Source organism: Platalea leucorodia, assembly GCF_965183815.1.
Source record: "Platalea leucorodia genome assembly, chromosome: 12".
In the NCBI taxonomy this organism is placed as follows: domain Eukaryota; kingdom Metazoa; phylum Chordata; class Aves; order Pelecaniformes; family Threskiornithidae; genus Platalea; species Platalea leucorodia.
In genome coordinates this window covers 16,021,762-16,043,749 of record NC_138834.1, presented here as the reverse complement: position 1 = coordinate 16,043,749, position 21,988 = coordinate 16,021,762, and the positions used below count along the sequence as shown (strand labels likewise).

General features: G+C 45.4%; 2 protein-coding genes across 9 annotated transcripts; one reads left to right on the top strand and one right to left on the bottom strand.

The window, feature by feature from the left end:
- Positions 1–27: 27 nt before the first annotated feature.
- Positions 28–14,636, bottom strand: RNF185 (ring finger protein 185). 8 transcript variants are annotated; one of them, XM_082325166.1, is made up of 8 exons: positions 14,550–14,619; positions 9,189–9,379; positions 7,535–7,553; positions 6,769–6,881; positions 6,179–6,233; positions 4,098–4,215; positions 2,675–2,722; positions 28–2,563 (listed from the first exon to the last, which is right to left on the bottom strand). In XM_082325166.1, exons 2-8 carry the CDS (start codon positions 9,368–9,370, stop codon positions 2,466–2,468), a joined length of 633 nt encoding a protein of 210 aa, XP_082181292.1. In that variant the 5' UTR covers positions 9,371–9,379; positions 14,550–14,619; the 3' UTR covers positions 28–2,465. The 8 variants fall into 8 exon arrangements, with proteins under 8 accessions (XP_082181292.1, XP_082181291.1, XP_082181287.1 ...); XM_082325165.1 differs by having other exon boundaries at positions 9,189–9,409; positions 14,550–14,601; XM_082325161.1 differs by having other exon boundaries at positions 9,189–11,565; positions 14,550–14,596.
- A 3,731-nt stretch (positions 14,637–18,367) lies between these two features.
- Positions 18,368–21,871, top strand: LOC309596676 (protein CUSTOS; the record flags this gene model as incomplete). Its single annotated transcript, XM_082325219.1, is given in 7 exon segments — positions 18,368–18,509; positions 18,970–19,015; positions 19,868–19,966; positions 20,621–20,694; positions 21,022–21,112; positions 21,500–21,767; positions 21,769–21,871. Coding segments are annotated over 7 exon segments (768 nt in total). The 3' UTR covers positions 21,817–21,871.
- Between the last annotated feature and the right edge of the window lie 117 nt (positions 21,872–21,988).

The following is a 21,988-nucleotide window of genomic DNA, read 5'->3' as shown; positions in this document are numbered from 1 at the left end:
TTTTTTTTTTTAATTCTAAATCACTTTCACAACAGTGAAAATTAGTGAACGGTAATGGTAATGCACTAAACGAGCCATTACGGGCTGTGTGCAGTCCGAGTACAAGGGGGGAGTGGTACGATACAAAAAGCACACCGAGAAAAAGGTAGGAACAAAAGCGTTAACACTTTTAGACTATTTCATTCTTGGATTGCCAGAAAATACGGACTCTCAGTCACGTTTCTGCAGCCACCTCCGTCCAAATCCATTATGTCTCTCGCCAACAGATGGAAAAAAAAAACCCAAACCATTAAAATTCTGTATTTTAAAACATAAGTGTTAGTTAAACCAGTTTCAATACCTCTTGAACCTCTTACAGTCACTTTTCTGTCCTCTTTATCGGAAAAAGGCTTTAAAGGGAGACCCTGCTCCTCCCCGGATAACCTCTGCTCTTTGCATCGCGCTTCTCAACACCGAAAGGAGAAGGAAACCCATCCCTCTTCCCACCGCGTGAACTCTCCCTCTTCATCAGCAGGTGGTGCTGCCTGCTCACGACAGGGAGTCAAAGCTGCGCCGTCCTGCCGCAGCCGCTTGCTTTAAGAACGCAATAAATAGCCTTTCTCCTAGAAAGGGCCCTAGTTGCTAAGTTACGCGCTTGAGAAGAACCATATGCAGAAGAAGTTAAGCTTCTCAAAAGTGCCACACGCCAAAAGCTGAAGCACCACTTCAACTATTTATAGCTGAGCAATATATTCTGCCAGATTATCATCGAGTCAGGTATAAATTTGACTAGATGTGGCAAAACACTGCAGAAGCTTTGCAACATTCTACTTGCCAGATCGAATTTTGGAGGTAGGCAAGTTAAACTTCAGTCATCCTCTGTCTTGATACTAAAAGTGAACAGTTTATAATTACATAAATAAGCTTCTACAACAATTAATTAAGGTGTCCTGCCCAGGAACCTCCTCCATACCCTGGAAAAACCCCGGCTATCGCAACACAGTTTCTAGGAGTTGATTTGTTTTGTCAGTCGTCTGTCTATTGCCAGGGAAGTCCCACTATGCATCTTGCAGGAAACCATTATGACTACCAGCGATCTGAATCAAAAGAATCTAAAAACAATAAGAGAAAAAAAAATGGAATTGCCTAGGCAGAGGAATAAGGAAACTGTTCATCTTGCTAGGGAATCTCTCACGTCTGCTCTTCTGAAGGAATACATCAGGAGTACTCTTTAAAGCTGTGTACCCAACAGGGTTCCAAAACGGCTACAGAGTGCTCACCTTCTGAAATATTTTCCCCTCAGCACATAAATGCTTGTGGTCTCCTCCAGCACTCCAAATTCATATCTTTGGTAGATACCGCAGAGGCTCTTGCACTGCAGCCTTTCTGCTGTGGCATGGAGTAGCTGTATGCACCTGTAGAGAGCAGCTCCTCCAAATGGTCCCTACTGTGGCACGTGCTAGCGAAGGCAGGGTCTCGTTTTTCCTCCTGTGTAATTTTACAGTACGATGAGTTTAACCTCAAAAGTCGGGTAAAGGTGCCTGTTGTTCCTCTCCCCAAACAAGCTCATCTCAGACCTGCAATAGGGTTTTATTCTGAGTACATGACCTTGCGCAGAAAGTCTCAAAGCCTTAGGAAGAATAAATGTAGCTACAGTGACAAGGTGGGAGGGGATTATCCATGAGCGCAGCCACGGGCTGCTGCACAGAACCAGGGAAGACAACACTGTTTTGTCAGTGAGGAACTGGGCTGGGTGCGGCAGACTGGTGCATCGAACTGTTCGGCAACCCCACCCGGCTCCACGACGAGAGAATCTTCCAGTGTCTGGCTCCAGCAAATTCAGGCTTTAAAAAATTGCAGCATAAATTTGTATCCCTTCTTCTAACAGCCATTAGAACCGCTTCAGGAGGGGTTTTCCATCATGCCGGGAAATAACAGCAAGAAACGAAACCAGTCTCCAAACCCGGTTCCATTTGCATCACGTGCTGTGCCCAGCGTCTCAGCAGCGCTGCAGATGGTTTCCTGAAGGCTGGGTGTTGATGCGAAGACGTTCAATAACATCCGCAGCTCTGGCAGGTCCATCGCGGTTGCCAAGCGTGAGATACTGATCACGCTGCAGAAGCTCCCTTACCTGCCCACTCTACTTGGGGGCAACCGTCTTTCACATAAACCCGGTGTCACCGACTGGCACAGGATTTCAAAGCAGCACTCCTTTTAGGAGCAGAGCTCAAAGCTAGGCCCGCGGGTTGTGGCAGGAACCTGCTGTACAAGATAGCTGAGCTGAAAGATGCTTCTTAACCAACGTTTAATTTCCAACTCTGGTGCAAAATGCGAGATTCCTCATTGTGCTGTGGTACCACCAATTCCTGAAGCCCATAGTTAGCTACGGAACCAGACACCAAGAGGTTTAAAATGGGATGGGGATGCAGTTTGTAACTGTTTCAGTGGCCTTGTTGGCCATGAAACTACAGAATAATGGAAAAGATTTATGCAATCAACAGCCAGAACATTATCACCAGCGCCACAAACAGGAAGAGGCGGGATAGGAACTGCTCATCCACATATTGAGGAGTCCCTGGAACAGCTGGAAAACAGGAAGTAAAAAAAAAACAGTTCAGCTCCTTCCTCTTCTCCAGAATCGTGTATACTCTGAACATAGTACATTAATAAATTGAAAGATAAGCGAGGAATATACCTGCTGAGAAACTGTTGCTATTTCCTACCCTCAGACTGGGCAGCCATACTGGAAGATCAGAAGGAAGACAAGCATCAGCTCCCTGAAGCAGGACTCGTGGTAAACCTGCTCATGACTAACAGCAGCAGGCAGCTCCGAGCGCCAGGGTACGGGCGGGTCTGCTCAGAGTACTTCTGGGGACAGCGCTGAGCTAAGTTCACCGCTTAGTTCGCTGTCGAGTGCCGAGCTAAGCGCATAGTTTCTGTCCTAAGGAACGTTACCACCTCTCCCTGAGCGCTCCTCCCCATCAAGGTGAAACATCTCTGAATAAGGAAATGGTAAAATGGTCAAAGCTGCATGTGTAGCCTTGACCGAGAGAACTAACGAAAAGCACACTTTCTGGAAGTGCTGTATGGAATCCACGGATGAAAAGCAGATAAAGGAGTTGGCTAAATGACGGCTGTTACAACAGCATATATTTACATACTCCATAGCTCAGTCACACCTCCACACAGATTTTCAGTGGACACTGAAGTATAGCTAATAGCAAGTTAATTTGACCCAAGGGCAGCACAGGTCCTTGGCAACACAGGTGTGACACGAAGAATGTGTTTCTGTTTCTCCCAATTCCTATGCCGTATGACACGGTGAAGAAGCTTGGCCAGGCACAACCTCTCACAGAGGAAGTCCAGAACATCCTGGGCAGTGGCTTTTCTTGCTCAAAACAGGTAGACTCAGTTTCTCTACAGTGCAGATGGGGAGGAGGTTTTCTGGGGATTACTAAATTTTTTAGAGAGCGAGGCCACTATTTGGGGTAACCCAACTGTTTTTTCTTAATTAAAACAAGTGAAATTATTTCACCAGAAAGTTACTTCTTGTGGAATACAGATGACTGTCTCAGAGACAAATTTCTGACAAAGGAGCAATCTTTGCTGTCGTTATTTTGTGGTACAGTGCACCAGTTTAAATTTTTCCTTCTCATCTTTCAGGAAATGGTCCTTTCCTGCTGTTTTCAAAATATGGGTCTCCTTCATACACCCCTACTGACTCCTTTTTATTATTATTAGAAACTCTAGTCCAATTTGTCTGGTTTTTCAGAGGGAGTCCGCTGGAGTACCAGAGGAGACATGTGAATTAAAGGGGAGAAGTCTCCAGTGCCACTGTCCCTCCCCAGTTCTACTGTCCTCTCAACAGGGCCTTCAGCAAATCGTGTGGAAGCGACAAACTTGCTCCTCATATAAGCGCTCGTACAAAACCTGTCAGACACAGACTATGTTCTCTACCGGGTGTTTTCCCTCATTTTGTGTTTCTATATACAACACTGATTTACTTTACCCTTCAGAAAGTTTTGTCATTTAGCAGCCTATTTGTTTAAAAGTTACAAAGGAGTTTGTAAAACATCTGTTTGTGACAGGAGTCTCGGAGAAGGCAGGATGCATGGTACCTGGAGGAGGTCGCCCGTCGTTTATGTTGAACGCTGTTGCAAATATACCGAAGGGAAACGCCCCAATTCCGAATGACATTTGGAAGCCACCATCGCCAAACCCAAAGCCCTGGAATCCCTGCAGAGAACAAAGCAACACAAGAGAAAAAAGGTACCAATCATTTAAAGCCTATTTCAGAATATTTTGTAAAAGTGCAGAGATTCCCTCTCGCTGGCCTTCCTACAGCTGAAGGAGCGCCGTGCTGTCTGGCAACTTTCAGTCTGCCGCACCACTGTTAAAGACCTCCTTAGTTCTCCTGGTTTTAGAATGTTTCACACGGTAGCAAACTTGCCAGAGCAACCCAAAAGTTTGATATAATGAAAACTAGGAACCACAGTTCTTGCTTGAAGGTCACAAATTAACAAAAGTGTTTCTGTAACGTTTCTCAACTTAAAATAGTATATATCTGACAATATATAAAAATCAACATTACCAAATTATTTAGAATGTCTTAAAAATGTATTAATAATTCTGTATTCATAGCTATTAGCTATATAAGAAAGGCATTGTAAAAATATAATCTGCATTGATTTCCATGATACATGTGGATCATTTAAACATTCAGTAAAGTGATAAATTGCCAGTGGGATGCATAGAGCATTACAGAGAAGAACAGTACCAAAAAAAAAAAAAAAAATTACCAGAGGGGTGGTAATTAAGGTGGCAGGTAAAGTCATCTGGGGCAGGAATGCAAGACATAAGGAAAGGAGGAAAAAAGGAAGAGTTACAATGCAACAACATTGGCCCCTACGGGATCCAGGCTAAAATTCCACATCAAGTCAAAAAGGCTTCTGAATCAAGATGAATCCTACTGTATAAAAGCAGTGTACTATTTGAGAGCCACCTGTTTATGAATCTCAGCAGTTGCATCATGTTTAAAAACTGTGGAGAGCTCGCAGTCGCCATGTTCTGTAATCCAGCAGACTGTCCTCTAGTCTCAGAATTAAAACAGTGATACCAATTCTGAAAAACCCTCTGGTCTATCACCTCCAAACAGTGGGAGGACAAAGATGATCTCACTCGTATAATATAAGCCAGACATTTCTGGCTTGATCCTTGATTTGAGGAGTTAGTTTTTTGACTATGACTCTTCTCAAGTGTTTTGCCATTAACTATCAGGGACAGCAAAGCACTCTGCATGGCAGGTCCTGCACCTGTAGGAAACAGGAGGGCAGCATCACTACCGCTGTGTCTTCATACCAGATTCCTCTGAGTTTCGGCAGCACCAGCTAAAAGGTTCAAGCAGAGCACAGCAACTGATTTAATAAGAAGGCAACTCCCCAGTGAGAGAGAACAACTGAGCTCCCAATACATTCAAGAGAGAAATGCTCCTTAATCACACCCAGCAGAGTTGTTTGCTTGAAGCACGAGGTACACAAATGCTCTCCGAGGACCCCAGGCCGAGTTACGCAGAAATATGCCATTGTTTCATCAGGTCACGCTCACTGCCGTCGCGCTAAACAACACTGTGGTCTGTCCTACTCCCACGTCTGTTCAAGCTGTGCCAGCTGCTGTTTACATTCGCTCTACATAACCTCCTCAACAAAACCACAGATCCCTCTTCAAATTAACATGTATCCAACAGTTACCTACATTCTCTGTACAGGAATTCCACAGAGATGCTACAAGCAGCTGTCTGTGCCAAAAAATTAAGTTCACACGTGGATTATATATTTCCATGACAGGCATAGTTTGATGGAAATACACTTCCACAAAGAATTTTCAAAGCAAAGTCTTCCTTGTATTTATGTATGGAGAACAATCAGGAAGAGCACTTCCAGTGATGCCACACGGGGCTGTTTTCATGAAGCATGATTCGAGTTAGCCCGTTCTTTGGGATGCTAAAGAGTGCTATAGGAATGGAGTTTTCTGCCACACAGCAGCTATCCATTATTCACAAACAACCTACTGGGGATGAGCAAGAAATGTAAGCTATAGGATCCTCACACAGGAGCTCATGCACACGTTATGTCTTCCAGGATGAATAAATACCACCATCAATAAAAACAACTTATCTGCTTGAGCTTGTTTTTCCACTTACCCCTCTGTTCTCTGGTTCAGGTCTCTGTCCTTGGGGTCGTGGCGGAGTTTTCTCTCTGCAGGAAGTTGTGAAATTGGGTCAAGTGCAAGGATACGTGACAACAGCATCTGCAATAGCCTGGCTAATAAGACAGAACAAACACAGAGCATGCTCTCACAGGGCCACGCTGCAGCAGAGCCGGAGGCCATGTGCGAGTGAGGAAACCACCCGGCTGCATGAACCTTCAGCATCACACCGCGGAGTTAAGATACTGCGCTTTTGAATAAGAGTCCCATTGCAAGGCTAGAAACTGAGGACATGAACATTTTATGTAAGTTTCTCCAGTCAGACAACACTCACTGCAACCTGCCAGTTGTAACTGATAATTAACACCCAATTCAAATTAAAACAAATTGCCAGTTGAACAAGAAACGAGGTGTGCAAACCCAGGCCCTGAAAAAGCCAGAAATATTTGGCAGAAATGTCAGTTCTATCCGTCTTCTGACAAAGTATCTCAAATTGTGAATCCAGCACTTCGGTAGTTTCATCTTAAGACTTTAAAGTTTCATCTTTAGTTTTCACAGAACAGTAGTTGTATTTAAGTTTCTTACCTGGGATCCTGTTGCCCAGTGCTACCTCTTCCATAGAGAGGAATAACTTTATCTCGACTGATTCCTGCTTTGCATACAGGACACACTTGTCTGTTTGGCCTGGTCTCTAGCCACTAAAAGAAAGGAAATTATAAGGAAACTGGTAAAAGACTATGAAAACAACAACACGCAAACCTCATTTGCAGCCAGGCAGAGAGACTTTAGCAATTTCTCAGAAAGCCATGGAGCAAAACATTTTAATAAGTGCCAAGTACTCTCCAAAGTGTTGGCATTTTGGCTACTGTTCTGCTACGATCCACTTGCTGATGTGTACACATTCAGAACTGCACTGGAGTAAAATATGAAGAAATAAACATACCAACAGTCCTGCATAGGCCAAGGGCCAGTGTAAACACCCTCCTTTCATCTCTCTTTTCTGTAATTGTACCCCAGTGTAAAACACTACATACGAAACAAGAAGTACACTCAGCACTCAAGCCTGCAAACTAAACCCCTGTGCGCTGCCTACTGCAATTCTCCTACCAAAACCGGGAGTACTCAGTGTTTAAGAAACTCAGAAGTGGGAGGCAAGTGGAACAGAATCTAAGTTTTCTTTTTGCTGAAAGAGCAGATTGCAAGGTGTTGCGCGTGAAGGTGCATTAGCACACTGCGGTTGCCCTGGAGAGAAAGAAGCACGTTTGAAAAGAGGGGGATACTCCAGAGAACCAAGGGCTTTATTGAGTAACAGGAGCTGATGAAAGACAAAGTAAAAGGAAACCTGTCTTACCTGGTGTAAACAAGGCCAACTGTGAGCATTCCCAGGACAATTTGTTCACAGAGCAGAAAAAGAGGGGAAAATAGAATTAGTTACTGACAACTCGATCTGACAAATGTATAAAGTCTACCACAAATAGCACAGCTTGGAGACAACAGAATCCTGGAATCCAGCTGGGCCAGTTCCATAACCTCCCATTAAGATAATTTTTGAAAGCACAGCCCGAGAGTGATCTCCACTGCTCTTTTCAGGTCATGCAATTTAACTAAGTTGCTAACGTGATTCTCTGCATATCACCTTTGATTCCTGGGTCCTCATCCATACCAGAGGCCCATACAGAGGCTTAATTAATCTTAGTGTTTACTGTACAGATTTTCTCTTCTGATACCATGAAAAGATATCCCTGAGCTAAGACGCAAGTGAAGAAGATGTCAGTAATGAGACTTCAGGATCTTAGAAGAAGTCACGCAAGGGACATTCAGCTAAAACATCGGCCACGTTCACAGAATCATGGAATAATTTGAGCTGGACAGTACCTCAGGAGGCCTCTAGTCCAACCTGACGCTCAGAGCAGGGTCAGCTATTGAGATCAGACCCCGTTGCTCAGGGCAGAGAAATTCCCATTATATAGAACTACTCTTAAGATGAAATTAATATGGGAACTTAAACAAGGTCAAAGACAAAGAAGCAAGCTACCAGATAAAACTGCTAAGCAGCCATCTGCTTTCAAAGTGGTCTTGGCAACACTATTCAGACAAGATACATGCTATTTTTAAGGTTCCATTCTTCCAAATCATTTTGTGCAATAATTTAATCTAATTTTATCTTAGTATGCCATCAACAAGTGATTTCCCATCTCCTCCTAGAATAAAAACCGGGATTTTCAGATGTTACTTACATTTACACAGAAGAGAAATGCTCTTTTAGGCCTCTTTTTATTAAAGAGCATAATTTAGCCTACTGTATAAAATAAACCAAAAAAAACCCCAAAACATTTGGCCATGTCAATCCTTAATAACTTCTTAACATTCAAGAAAGAGTATATTCTAGACCAAGTTACCCAAATAAGAAATGCTGCATGCTTATTATACTTATCGATACATTCCCAAGTCAGATCAAAGAACTGAAAAGTTCATATTACAACTGCAATAGCATGGGAAAAAGAGAAATAGCCCACACGTAAAAGCTTGTTATCTTTTTTTTTTTTTTTAATGGTTTCAAAGAAAAAAAGAGCAAGCTTGTAGGAAGTATGAAAACTACAATTTGGCCTCCAGAACCTCGTTTCAGATGCAGGTTTAGGTACGCACACGTTAGAAAGGAATTTAGGTCTGAACAAGGTATCTACGCTAGACCAGAGAGCACAAATAAAACAACACACGTATCAACGAACACTGAACTGTCTATGAGGGGCCGCTTGTTGGTTTGCTTTTACGAAACAATCCAGAAGTATAGGAAGTTTAAGATGCAAGAAGCCCACTCCCTGGGACATGAGCAAAGAAAAGCAGTTGAGGAGCAAAACCAAACTGCTCCTAAACCAAAAGCATGTCCTTACTAATTTTATACAAGACATTTTATTTGACATCTAGAATTATAAAAATCATAGGCTTTCATGTGATCAGAGAGATATACGGTGTTCTGGTTTATCCGTGGGGGCTTGAGTACTTACCAGAAGAGATGTCCACACAAGCTGATAACTGCATCCTTGGCAGTGTCTAAACAGATGTTGCATTCGAAAGTGTTGTCCTGATTAGCATTGTCCCCAGCACCATTACTGCTACTGCTGCCACTGGTCCCTCCAGTACTGGAGTTCTTTGTTGATGCAGAAGTCGCGGGTCCTTTGCTTGCCATCCTCAAGAGCTACCCAGATACAAGGTCAAGAAAATTTTCCTGTTGGAATCCTAGCAGTGAGAAAGGGAGGGGAAAAAAAACAAAACAAAACAAAACAAACAACTTCTTGACATTATAACATTGCATTCTTGTCCTGTTCCAAACTGGCAGTGATTCATCTAAGAAGCACTTGAATCCTATTGTTGACGGTTTTTGTTTAACATAGCTAAGAGCGATCTTTTTTTAGAAACTAAGCTACTTTAAAGTCCTGTAGTATGACCTGGCAGATATGTGACCTGTATTTTAAAGTTACTGATAAGCAACTGAGAGCCACAGCCAAAACAAAACCATCGTATTTTCTCATAAACGCCTTTTGCTATGAGAAGAATGAGCTCACCTAGTCATACATGCTCTTCCCAAAATTCAGTGCAAGTTATAACTGTGAGTACAGTCTAAAATAGGATTTAATCATGAAGCAATTCACAGTTTGGACAGGCTGACTTAATGCATGGCTTTAAGTTCAATCTTCATTAGTTTGGAACTTTAATGATAATAATGGCAAGCAAAGGTGGCTTAGTACTTGATTTGTCTCGTCAGCAGTATATGGCTGGTATCACAGCAGTGTGTTGATATGGCTGTCAAACATTTCTAATCTAGTAGTAATGCAGAAGTACTAAAAATTTTACTTTAACGTGCTTTAATTTTCCTTACATGCTTTCACCTCTCATTAACATCATCATATTTATCAAAGAACACCACTTATTTTATTTCAGTAGCGACAACCTCTACAGGCTAATTCCTTGATATGCAAACTCCACAGTACCCAAAACTTTGAGACTCAGCACAAGGCATTTACACTTCCAGAAACAAACACTTTTACCAGTACAAGAATTTTAGTCCAAGAACTAAGAGAGTTTCAGCAGTTACAGAAATTAATTCACCAAACCAAAAATGTTTAAAATATTCCACTGTGCTTTTCATGAAACTCTGACATCATGTTGCTGGTGCAGGGATATGAATAGTTAGATAAGGTTGTGAGAAAGAAACAGGTGATTATCTGAACTTTTTGCAAGTGTACAAACAGTTAAGCATTTTAAAAGGGCAGCCTGAATTTTTCAGAAGCTAATTTCTTTGCAAACTTACCCTACAAGCATTAAAGGCTTTCCTTAGCGTTCCCTCTTTGTAGCAGTGCTGAAGCACAGGTGCAGGGCAGCAAAATAAAACCTCAGTATCTCTAGCTGTTATTGTCAACAGCTTTTTTCATACAATACGATCCCACTGCACGGTCAAGAAAGCATCATGCTCAAGCCTCGTGAAGGTGTTGCTGTGAAGACACTCAATTCCAGCAAGCAAAATGTATTTTTGCAGAGCTTTTTCACTCAGTTACATCATTTTGCACGGTGTCCCAGAAGGGCAGCTTTGTATTCGCAGATGCTGTACTTTAACGTACATTGCTTTCAGCACTGCTGACTCTTAGCATTTCACACCATGACTTCATTTACACTCAGCAGCAACACAGTTTATGGTACAAAAAAATTCATGTCAGTTCGAGGCAGATGGAAATGCTGCCAGCCCACAAACTATACGCTAAAGACACTTGCAATTTTCACACATCCTTACTACCAGAATCTTCAGCCTATCTTGCTCAGTAGTAATGCTTGAAAACTTACCAACTTGTACCTATATATATTTGCTGGGAATTGATATCAACATCAAGAAAACCTCCTTAAAACTAAGGAGTTCAACACGTTGTAAAAAACACCAGCATCATTTTATGGAATGGGCACAAGAAATGTCTGGCTCTTATATCTGGGCATATAACACAAGGAGAACATGTAGAAGAGGCAAATAAATTAATTTCTAAAACCAATGTGGGGAAAAAGGTCCTTTATCCAAATTACATTCTATACATTTAACACCAGAAATGTGGAGCCTCATCAAGAAGATAAAATCTGTATCTCCACACAACCTACTTAAAAAACCCTTAGCTTTTAGTAACTACGAAAAATAAATCATTAAGTTAGGAAGAAAGATGAGAGAGAAATCCATAGGAATATCAGTAATGTAATGGAGTAAAGATGGCTGAGACAGAAGAAAGACCAAGGTGATGTAACGCAACAGGCGCTGCAGCTACTCTCCTAGAAGGTGGTCATTCCTTCGTCTGTACTGGGATCCTCTCCTAATTATTTCTCCATAGGCTGATTGGGCCCGATGACCTATTAGGATGTAACCAATTTGAAGTATCAAAAATATATCAAAACACAATAATAAAAATAATCAATCTTATTCTGAAAAGCCTTCTCCAACATTTGCTTTTGTCCGCGGAACACTGTTTAACATAACTAGGTCTGTAACAAGTGCTGTCGGGGTCTGTCCATCTGCAAATCACGCTGCACGTATACAGAGAAGCAAGCGTGAAACAGCACCCAGTGAGCAACTTACATTCGATAATCATATATTGTGTCACTTGTCAGCAGCCTGTGAATCCTAAAGCAGAAGTTCAACTGCAAATTCAACTTGTTCCCAGTGCAGAACAAGCTCAAAATTGTTCAAATGTCACTTGAACTACTTAAACTCTGAGACAAAACTTTTTAGGGGGAAAAAAACCCAAACCACAAGCAAACCACAAACTAAAAAAAACAAACCCAACCAAACCAACCAACACAACAGGCCAAACCAACCCCATTTTCGTTTTGATTTAGAGTTCAGAAGGAAGACTGTGAGTACACTGGGATACAACATGACTTTTGGGGTTAAGTAAACAGAATTTAGAGATGCCAGTCCAGGCTTGCTAAACCCTTGTCCTTTAGATTAGGCCTCCAAATCAACCCTAGGCGCATGATGAGTAGCCAACAAAATGAGTGAAAGGATATAAAAATCAGCTGTGATCTAACTGTAAGCATTCAAAGACCTTTTTTCTTTCTTGCTTCTTCGCTTTCTAGATACTTAAAGGAAAACAGTATCTTTGTTACTTAAAAGCCATCTCTATTAGCTGTTTATTTCCTCTAAATCATGACCCCTATGATATCCCAACAGGTTGTTCTGAAAAGGACTGAATCGCTGATATTTACTACATCCAAGAACCAAGAGTGGCAACAGATGAATGGTTAAAAACCAGAGAACCTATTTTCAAGTAGTCTTCCTAAATGAAAAAGGTCTGGTGGAGCATGAAGAAGACATGGAAGCAAAGATACATGTTTAGGGATCCAGCACAAATCCCACGGAGTTACCTAAAGAATAAGCATGGCTAAAAGAGAGGGTGAGACCGGACCTCCGAGAAGCAGGTGGCACGCTGGGACCTGAACGGTTCATGACAACTGAGAGCACAGGAGGCCCACGAAAGAAGTAAGTGCAGGAAACTGGTAAGGTCTATGTACTGTGTGTAAATACTGCATATAAATCTCACTAACAGGCAATAAGAAAGAAATTTTACTCAAATACTTTAAAAACTGAATCTATAAATCTAGTGCGAGCAACTGCGCACCAGGAAAATGCGACCCAAATGGCCACTGTGCAAGTTTGTACTATAAAATTTCCACTAGAAAGACACTTTTCCATATTTCTTTCCTAACGAATCTTACTTTATTTAGGATTACTGAAATTGAAATAATCCAAATCTAGTTTGTTTGTGAAACAAGTTCTGATTTAGTTTCTGAACTTTTTGCCGTTTCAATCAAAAGGAAAACTTGTCAGATTACATTGTCACTGTAGTGATAAGAAAAATAATTTTCAGACACATACAACAAATTTTATAACAGGAATATCAACATTAGAAATTCTATCTAAATCTAAAGCTATTACTCAGCACTTATATAAATACACCCACTCATAAATTTAACAAAAATCGGATTCTTAACCTATTACAATTGCCCGGACTTCAAGTAAAACAATCAGGTAACCTTAGTTGATAATTGTTGACAGTGCCTAGAAGAAAGTACATTTACTTCTTGACAGTCATTTTTAGATGTTCTTAGCAAACACAGGACTGAAGTCCTACTGTTAATCATTAAATACACGTTTATCTCTCACTACCTTTTTCCTCTATTCTGTCCCCCAAACATGTTACATTTTAACACCTCGGAAACATTTTCTGAGTTCATCTTTTCACTTCCTGTAACCTGTACAGCATCAGGTGCCCACTGTTTAGTACTACCATGAAGGGGTCCCAACATAGAAGTTGGCGTGATCCCTTGCAAAATCAGCCGCTTGCCTTACAGAGCAACGTGCCCTTGCCTGGCCTCATTTCATTAGCTGGGATTCTGCTATGTACGTCTGTGTTACAGTCGCTGCTTCCAGGATAAGAGCCCTGCTGAAAAGCTGTTCTGGCAACTCTGAGGATTCAATGCACCTCACAAATGCAAGACAGTGTTAGAAACTATCAAAAAAAGCAAGTGATTAAAGTAATTCTTTTTAACCATTCCATAAAAGTATAATATGGACTCCAAGAAAGCGTTGCACAGATCTTTAGACAAAGCTTTTATCCTCTTACCTCATAGAGTCCAAAGGAATAAAAAAAAAAAGAAAAAGAAAACTGATATAACCAGTTGGGTAATGCTGCCTGAGCATTTTCCTGGTTCGGAGCGTTACGTAAAACATTAAATGCCCTTTAAGTGGGCGAACCGGGTTAGCAGCAAAATATAAAAATAAAGTAAAATACAATAGTTATGATGCGGTTTAAGAAGTAATAAGCAATTCGCAACACACACAAAAAAAAATTAAAAAATGGCACGTCCCAGAAGCTGCCGCTTTGCGACCGTAGCTGGAGCCAGACATTGCCCTACACGGGCGCTTCTCCTCGCAGGGGGCCCGGCCCCGCCCGGCCGCGACCACCGGGGATCTCGGAGGAAAACCCGGGCGGGCGGCGCCGGGCCCTGCGCGCCGCGGCGGCGGCGAAGCCCGGGCCGGAGCCCCGGCAGCCGGGGCGGCCCACGGCGGGCCCGCGGGGCGCTGCGGGGGCCCCGGCGCTGCGGGACCGGGACCGGAGCCGGGCTGGCCGAGGCCGGGGCTCCCGCGGCGCCCCCGCCCCGCTCCGGCCGCCCCCGCCCCGCTCGCTTCAAACGGGCGCAGGCGGCTCCGGCCTTCCCGCGGCCCCCGGGCGCGGCTCGGCCCCGGCCCGCTCCCTTCGCGCCTCAAGGCCGCCGCCCGCCCTCGGCTCCCCCCGCCCTCCGCCACCAGCCGGGATCCGCTCGGCTCGGCTCACCCGCGGCTCTCGCTGCTCCCCCGCGGCAGCCCCGCAGCCGCTCCCCTGCCAGCGGCCGCCGTCACCTGATCGCCCGGAAGCCCGGCCCTGACGGAAGGGACCGGCCTCCCCGCCGCCGCGCCGGGCCGCGGGGCCGCGTTCCGCCCGCCCGGGGCTCCCCCGCGCCCCGGGGCTGCCCTGCCTGCCTTCCCCCGAGCCGCCGAACCCGGCCCGCTGTTACCTCAGCCGGGGAACGGGGTCGGTGCGGGGCGCTGGCGGCGGCTGCAGCCCGCGCTCGGTCACCGCCACCGCGACCCCCGCCTGCGGCTTTTAGCTCTGTTTTTATCGCGTTTTTGCCGCCTGCTCGCGGTGAGGCGTCGCGGGGGCCGTGTCCAAACGCCTGCCTCTGAAAAGAGCGAAAACTACATATCGTCAGCGGCGGCAGACGTTCGGCCCGAGCAGGGAAGGAAGGGAGGCAGCAGCTTTGAGGGAAGCAAAATGTTCAAATTATAAAGGTATTTACACAGCTGCGAGAAACCGCAAAGATGGAGAGAGGGACAAAAGGGAGGGAGAAGAGGAGACCGGGTGCCTGAGGGAGAGGTCAGAGCTGAGAAGGGCGATGGAGCGGGCACCTCTGAAGGGTTTGTCCCTGCTCTGAGGACACTGAGGCAGAAAACAGCGCGAAAGTGCTGCTTGTTGTACAGTGGAGAATGGGTGAATCCTAAACCAGGGTCTCCCGCTAAAGGCAGGTCTTACGAGGGCATAGCTAAGGTCAGAAGAGGAGGGAGGTTAGCGCCAAGGAGGCCTAGCAAAGAGCGGACGGATATTGCCTGAGGCCTGTCTGCTGACTGAGGTGGCCTGAGACTGCGCAGCTCCCGTCGGAAGGCTGGAACGTGCAGGCCAGGAAGTGTTCAGCAGCATAAAACCACAGCTGTGCCGAGCCTTCCTACTGCTTTCAGTAGCCCATAGGCTCGGCAAAACCCATGGCAAAGCGGTCATCCAGCTGGAATTGCCATACACGTTGATGTAGCACACTGGAAAATTTGTAGGTGAGGTGAAGATGAAGATGGTATCTGAAAATGATATTGCTTAGGCATTAGGACACACGTAAAGCTGTCCTGCCCGCACTAGCAGCGTATCTGCTGTCTGTGAACATTTCTCGAACAAAGCAGGCTTTCGCACTTTCAACAAGACAGCGAAGCAGCACGGTTTGGCACAGCTTCAGCATTCAGGCAAAAATTCGGCATCTCAGTGTAGGATCAGATTGATAAGAAGTTAACAAGGCCCCAAAGGTGTAAGTGGTATCCTCCAGATGCTGATTAAAACAAGGATGAGCTGCTGAAATTTGGACCAGCTGAGACTAGTCACCATGTATGTCTAGAGTCAAAAGAATTTCACTATAAAAAGTAAAAAAAGGTTGATTTTTGGTATTATAATCATGGGAATAAGTAATGCTCAGAACAGTCTTTATGGTTTGGTATCATAGGATAACTAAAGCAATCTGAAAAGCAATACAGTTACTGCTGTAAATGACATAGCCAGGGAGTATTTTCACTGCCCAGTGATAATTTTAACATTTTATTTATGTTTTACGTCTCAGAAGAATGGAATGATGCTACTATGCATTTCTATAGCGAGTTATTTACAGTACCCCTGTTCCACTTCTAGCAAGTGTTTTCTTTTTAACATGGAAAAGATCCAGAGACAGGCAATGAATAAGATTGGATGAATGGAAAGGGTGGTGTACAAGAAGAGAATGAAAATTTTAATCTTGTTTTCAGCTAAGGTTAATAGGAGGGGAACAGACTTCTTTAAAACAGTAGGTCGGCTGGAGAATATATGCGGGACATGCAGATTTACTCCCACTGGCAAAGAATAATTACATGGAATGGCAATAATAAGTGATGCAAGGGAATACTTTCCTTACTGCAGCTAAGAAGTTAGCTTTCAAAGAGTTATATATCACGTGCATAATAGAAATATCATTTGCAGTAGGTATATTCTAATGGCGATATGTGTATCGTTCTTCAGTGTAGCTGGTAGCCAGTAATTGCTTAGGGTTAGAAAAACCTGGTGCCCTGGTTGCCAGTTCATTCTCGTGGTGTGCATGAGAATACATCACTTTGATTAATTCACTCTTTCATGATCTAAGTCACATAATGCTGACATCTACGGTACACACAAACCCCCTCCTGAAACTCTTAATTGCGGAAACCATACGTGTATCAGGAATCCAAGTCCTTGAATGCCTTATCAGTATTTTTCTCATAGATTCTCCCCGTTTTACTTGTATTTTCAACCCAATGGTATCTTAATTTAGTATTAAATCACATTTGGGAATACTCTTCTTTCCTTGAAATTTCCATGCGGAAGAGTTCCTATCTGTCTGTGGCCTTTGGCGTTTGTTCAGCAAGAGCCATTTCCAAGAGCTTCTGCTCATTTCGCTTCTCTGTTTTCAACGCCGCACCAGAAAGGCGGGAGAGCGCACCGCTATTTCTGCTACGTTTCATGCATGTGTTTGGTTTTTTCGGCATCCTGTCTCTGGAAACTGCCGTGTTTCAAAAAGTAGGCCTGTAAGCACGCTGAGCGTTGCCTGATCTGCTTGAGTAAAACATGCTTTGAAGCATCTGGCGCTCGACATCCCTGAAGGCAAATAATGGAGCTGAAAGGCGGTCACAGTCTGTTACAGCCGTCCCGTGCCTCTCGCAGCCGGCGGGAAGGAAACGGCCAGAAGAGGATCGTTAGGCCACGATGAAGGAGCCGCCAAGGCAAGCTGATTAAGAGCGCTAAACAGAACATCTCCCATGCAGTCTTCAGGTTTTTGAGCTAAAGATGTAATGCTTTTTTGGAGGTCAGTTTGTTATCCTGGGAACTTGTCATTCTGTATTTATGGACAAAGCAGCTGCAACAGGCACAGGCAGAGGAGATGCGTCTTTTCTTTCCCCTGCCAGAGCTGGGGGAATTAGATGCTTTTTGCCTGGCACATTTCACATCTCTCTATGAATCTTGTGTGCCTGGTATCTTTTCTCACCTGCCTTTGAAAGATAACTTCCTACAGCCGATGGATCCCATCCTATCTCGTGCTTTCATGGTGGAAAATGTTTGTGCCGTCTACGACACAAGAATGTCTGACTCGCCACCAAAAACCGCATCTGCGTGCCGCCAGTATTTCTGAAGCAGTGAAATCACCATCTCACAAAGCGTGGTAAAGCGCTGAGAATTTTATTACAGTCGCTCACTCTTTCCGCATCCTTATTCTTTAATGCCAAGTATTCTTTCTTTCTCTACAAACACAAAAGCGATACGGGCTTTCTGGTAGCGTCAGTGTGTTTTTCACTCTTATTTTGCGTGAGCTGTTGCCTGAAGGCGTTTGCCTGTACGGCACACGTGCAAGGCGGCTGTTCAGCCACAGACGGACGCGAAAACAAGCCGCGTTTGCTGTCGGCAGTTTCCCACCCGGGGACACCGCTCCTCCGGCAGCACCAACCCGAGGAACGGGCAGCGGGAAGCAGCGGTCGGGCCACCCGCGTCCCCTCGCTGCCCTTCGCGGGTCCCTCGGCACCGGCGGCACCGTCTGCCCCGCTCGCCTCCGGAGGCTGGTCCAAGTATCCAGCGTGAATATTCCTTTCTCCCGGGGTCTCGCGGTTGCGGGTAGCACACCCCGCCGCTCCTGGCTCCCGCCGTTTACACGCCCCTCCCCGGGCGTGCGTGGTTTCTGGGGAGGCCTGGCCGCCATCTTGCCGGAGGCGGCGCTGGCGGACTACAGCCCCCAGCGTGCTCCGCGGCCGCCCGGCTGGACTACAGCGCCCGGCGTGCCCCGCGGCCGCGGCGCCTTCAAGATGGCGGCGCCCAGTGGCGGCTCGGGCCTAGAGACGGACTCGGACTCGGACAGCAGCGGCGAGGCGGCGGCGCGGTTCCGGGAGGCGGCCTGGGACTGCGCCGCGCAGGCGGCGGCGGCGGTGCGGGCGGAGCCGCGCGGCGGTGAGGGTCGGCGGCCAGCTGGGCTCTGCTCGCCCGCCGCAGCGGCGGCGTGTCCTGCCCTCCCCGCCCGGTCTGGGCCGGGCCCGGCCCCTCCGCAGCTCCTCCTGCCCCGGGGCCGCCCCGGGGGAGCGGTGGCGCGGCGGGGGCACCTCCCTGCCGCGGTGCCGGCGGCAGGCGGGGCGCAGGGAGGGGTGCTCGGCCCGGCCGCCCCGCGGCGGGCTGTGCCGGGGCCGTGCGCGGCCTCCTGCCGGGGCCAGCGCCCTTCCCGGGCAGGGGCTCTGCTGCAGCCTGGCCGGCGGGAAGTTTCCCTTTCCCCTCATCCCTGCTTTCCCCCGAGGGTGGGCGCGGATTGTCTGTCCAGCGGGATTCTTGGTGCTGTAAAATCCCATGTGGCAGAAGGAGAATAAAGAGGTCCTGGTCACAGGTCTTTTAAACTTGCCTTTACTTCTTCCTTTGTCAGGTGGCTTTAAAAAGGATCAGTTACAGCCCGCTCAGCCTAGCCTAAGGTATTTGTGCTTCTGGTTTCAGACTTATGTTTCACTGAAGAAAAAATTAATGTATGTTGTATTTGTACTACTTACAGTTAATGGCCTGTGATGCTTCCTACTGGAAGGGCCTGTCCTGGTTTTGGAATTAGTCCAACCGTAATCTGAAATGATGCTTAAATCTGAAAAAGCTAATAGTTTTTTTAAGTACATTTCTCATCCCTCTAGTAGTGGGGGAATATAGAAGTTGAAAACTTACTGCTGCTGTCAGTTACAGCATTAGTTCCAAGTGTCAGAAATCTCCCAACTCTGCAAGTGTCCCATGAAGGAATTGGTACAGTTACATATAAAAAAAAAAAAATCTTTTTCTTCAAAAAATGTTGCAGTTGTAATGGCAAGCGTTCGTCAGCTGGAAAGCAACACCTGAATTAGGAGCCTTGCAGTGGAGGTGATGCTGTCCTAAGTTTGCAGCATTTCTGTAGGCTCAGTTTCGAAGGCTGTCTGCCAGGCAACTTAATAAAATCATCTCTCCTGGGACATGTTTTGCATGAATTATGGCGACATACACAGGAGCTACATGCAAGAGAAGGGATGTCCTGACACAGTTTATTTGCTTTTCTAGGCTATTTCAATAAGAAAAATCATCCAATTACTAACTAACTGTGACGGAGATGGCAAAATAATGTTTAGCTCTCTCTTGGGAACTGAGCTGTTACTACTGAGCTGTTTTCCATCTTTCTTAGCAGTCTTCCCATCAAGTATGAATTGATTATTAGAGGGTAGGGATTTTACAGTCCCTTATCTCCTATTTGGGCGAGAGCACCAGACATTATTGGCCTTGAAAGAGATTATCATTATTCTTATTTTAAACAGGCGTGAGGTGAACGGTCACGATGAGGATGGAAATGAGTTACAGACGACGCCAGAATTCAGAGCCCATGTTGCGAAGAAACTGGGAGCAATGCTAGACAGGTACTGGCAAGCAATCCTAAAGAAGTTTGTTCCATGGGTCAAGTACACGGATGCTTTTGCGTGCTAAAACCAGGAAGTTCAAGATCTGAGTGCAGCCTGGATAGAGGGGAGAAGTTGTTTCTCTTTTGTCGCCTTCATTGCTGTACATAATGCAAACTTCCAATATTCTGTGAACTAACCTGCCCCATGTGCTGTGCTCTTCTGGTTAAGGCTCCCTGTGCATTTGCCTCTGTCGTGAATGGGTTATGGGGAGGAAAAAGTAGAATTTGGGCGTCTTAGCGCTTTCATCATTTAAAGGCCAGCATGAGAATCTTTCATTTATTCTTACAACCTAAACCAATACCTGAGTCAGGGTTGTGCTGGTAGTATGCCTCTGACGGGGCTGCCACTTACTTGTTGTGTAAATATGGCCCTGGAGAACTAGAATTCCTGGTGTTTAGAGCTGGCTTTAGAAATGCTGCTTTTAAGTCATTCTTGCGGCGTGCTTCGCTGAGGAGAGCGGGCATGGTCTGCTCTGAAAGCTGAGAGAGTTTCACTGAGAAAAGAGTAAGAAGCTATGTAACATTTCCCTATAGTCTTGTTTCCTAGAAATACCCAACTTTAGCTCAGTTTGCGTAAACCTGTATTAAGATCTGACTGGGGTTTTCTGTTTAGTTTCATCACTGTCCTGAAGGACTCGTCAGGACCTTCACAAACCTCTGTGCAACAGTCTGACCCTGCGGATGATGGTGAGCTCTAGTCACAGCCGTTGCGGCTGTTTTGTGGCACTGTTAGTTAAATGATGACAAGTGGAATGGGTCCTGTCCGTTGCCAGCTGCACACCCAACTGACTGATAACCGTTTGCAACAGAAGAATTTCTGTTAGCGTCCGTGAAGGCTGTTACTTTGAAGCTGTGATCTCTGTGCCCTAATTCCTCTCAGACAGTCCCAAATAATGGCTGTCAGCAATTGTATAGCAATGCAGTAACAGCAGCGAGGCTTCCCAGGGAGGTTGCTGTTGATTGCTTTCACCTCTGTTTTATATCGTGGCTAAAATTCCCTTTTCCATATTTTAGGTTTTCGCCTCTTCTCTTCCTCTGTCCCAGGAGACTCTGGGAAATCGGAGCCTTGCCCTGCAGCAAGGAGGAGACAGCCATCTAGCTCCAGGTGAGGTGCTGTCAGCTGCTTTGCTCCTGAAGTACTATTGCACCCCACATTTCAGAGGCAGCTGGGACTCCCGCAAGGGAATAGGAAGCTGAAGAGCTTGAGAAGTGTCTATTTATGACTCCTGTATTTGACTAGAGCAGATTTTTTTTGTTTCTTTTCTTAGTGCCGGGAAACTGGAAATGTTTGTGGGAGATGTTCTTTCCCTTCCTAGTATGTGTAAAGAACACCTCAGCCTTCAAACTGGTTAAATGCTAACTTGTATTGCAGTCCCAGAGCCGCTGGGTGTTTATCAGGTGTTCTCATCTTAGATTACTCCGCCGTTTGTGCTTTGGGTGAATTGAAGGCAAAAGCGTAACATAACTTCCTTTCCTTTTGTTGCCATTCCAGTGACACGGATAGTGACCAAGAGTGGCAAAGATACCAGGAGGCTGCTGTGTCAGCCACAGACATTCTGAAGCAAAGTGCTTTTCCTGCACTGTCTCAGGATTCCAGCCGGGATCAGAGTCAGGGTTATGTAGAGCACAGCCAGAAAAAAAAGAAGAAAAAGAAAATCAGGGGAGAGAACAATATTCAAGAGAAAATAATAGACTCGGCAGAGTGTGACCAGATCAGTGAAGATTTGCCACGATTGGTGTCTGCAAATGCACAACGTGAGAGACAGGACAGCAATCATACAGAGAGCTCGGTGTTGCCAGGAGTTGTGAAGAAGAAAAAGAAGAAGAAAAAAAGAGAATGAAGATTTTGCTCTGCAAGCGGCAGGTGATTATGATGGATGAACGATGCTGGGGGGGAAAAAAAAAAAACTAACAAAAAGATTTGCTGCAGATGAGGGAAAATTAATTGGCAAAGCTTCTGTTCCAAAAGCTCAGTGGCCTG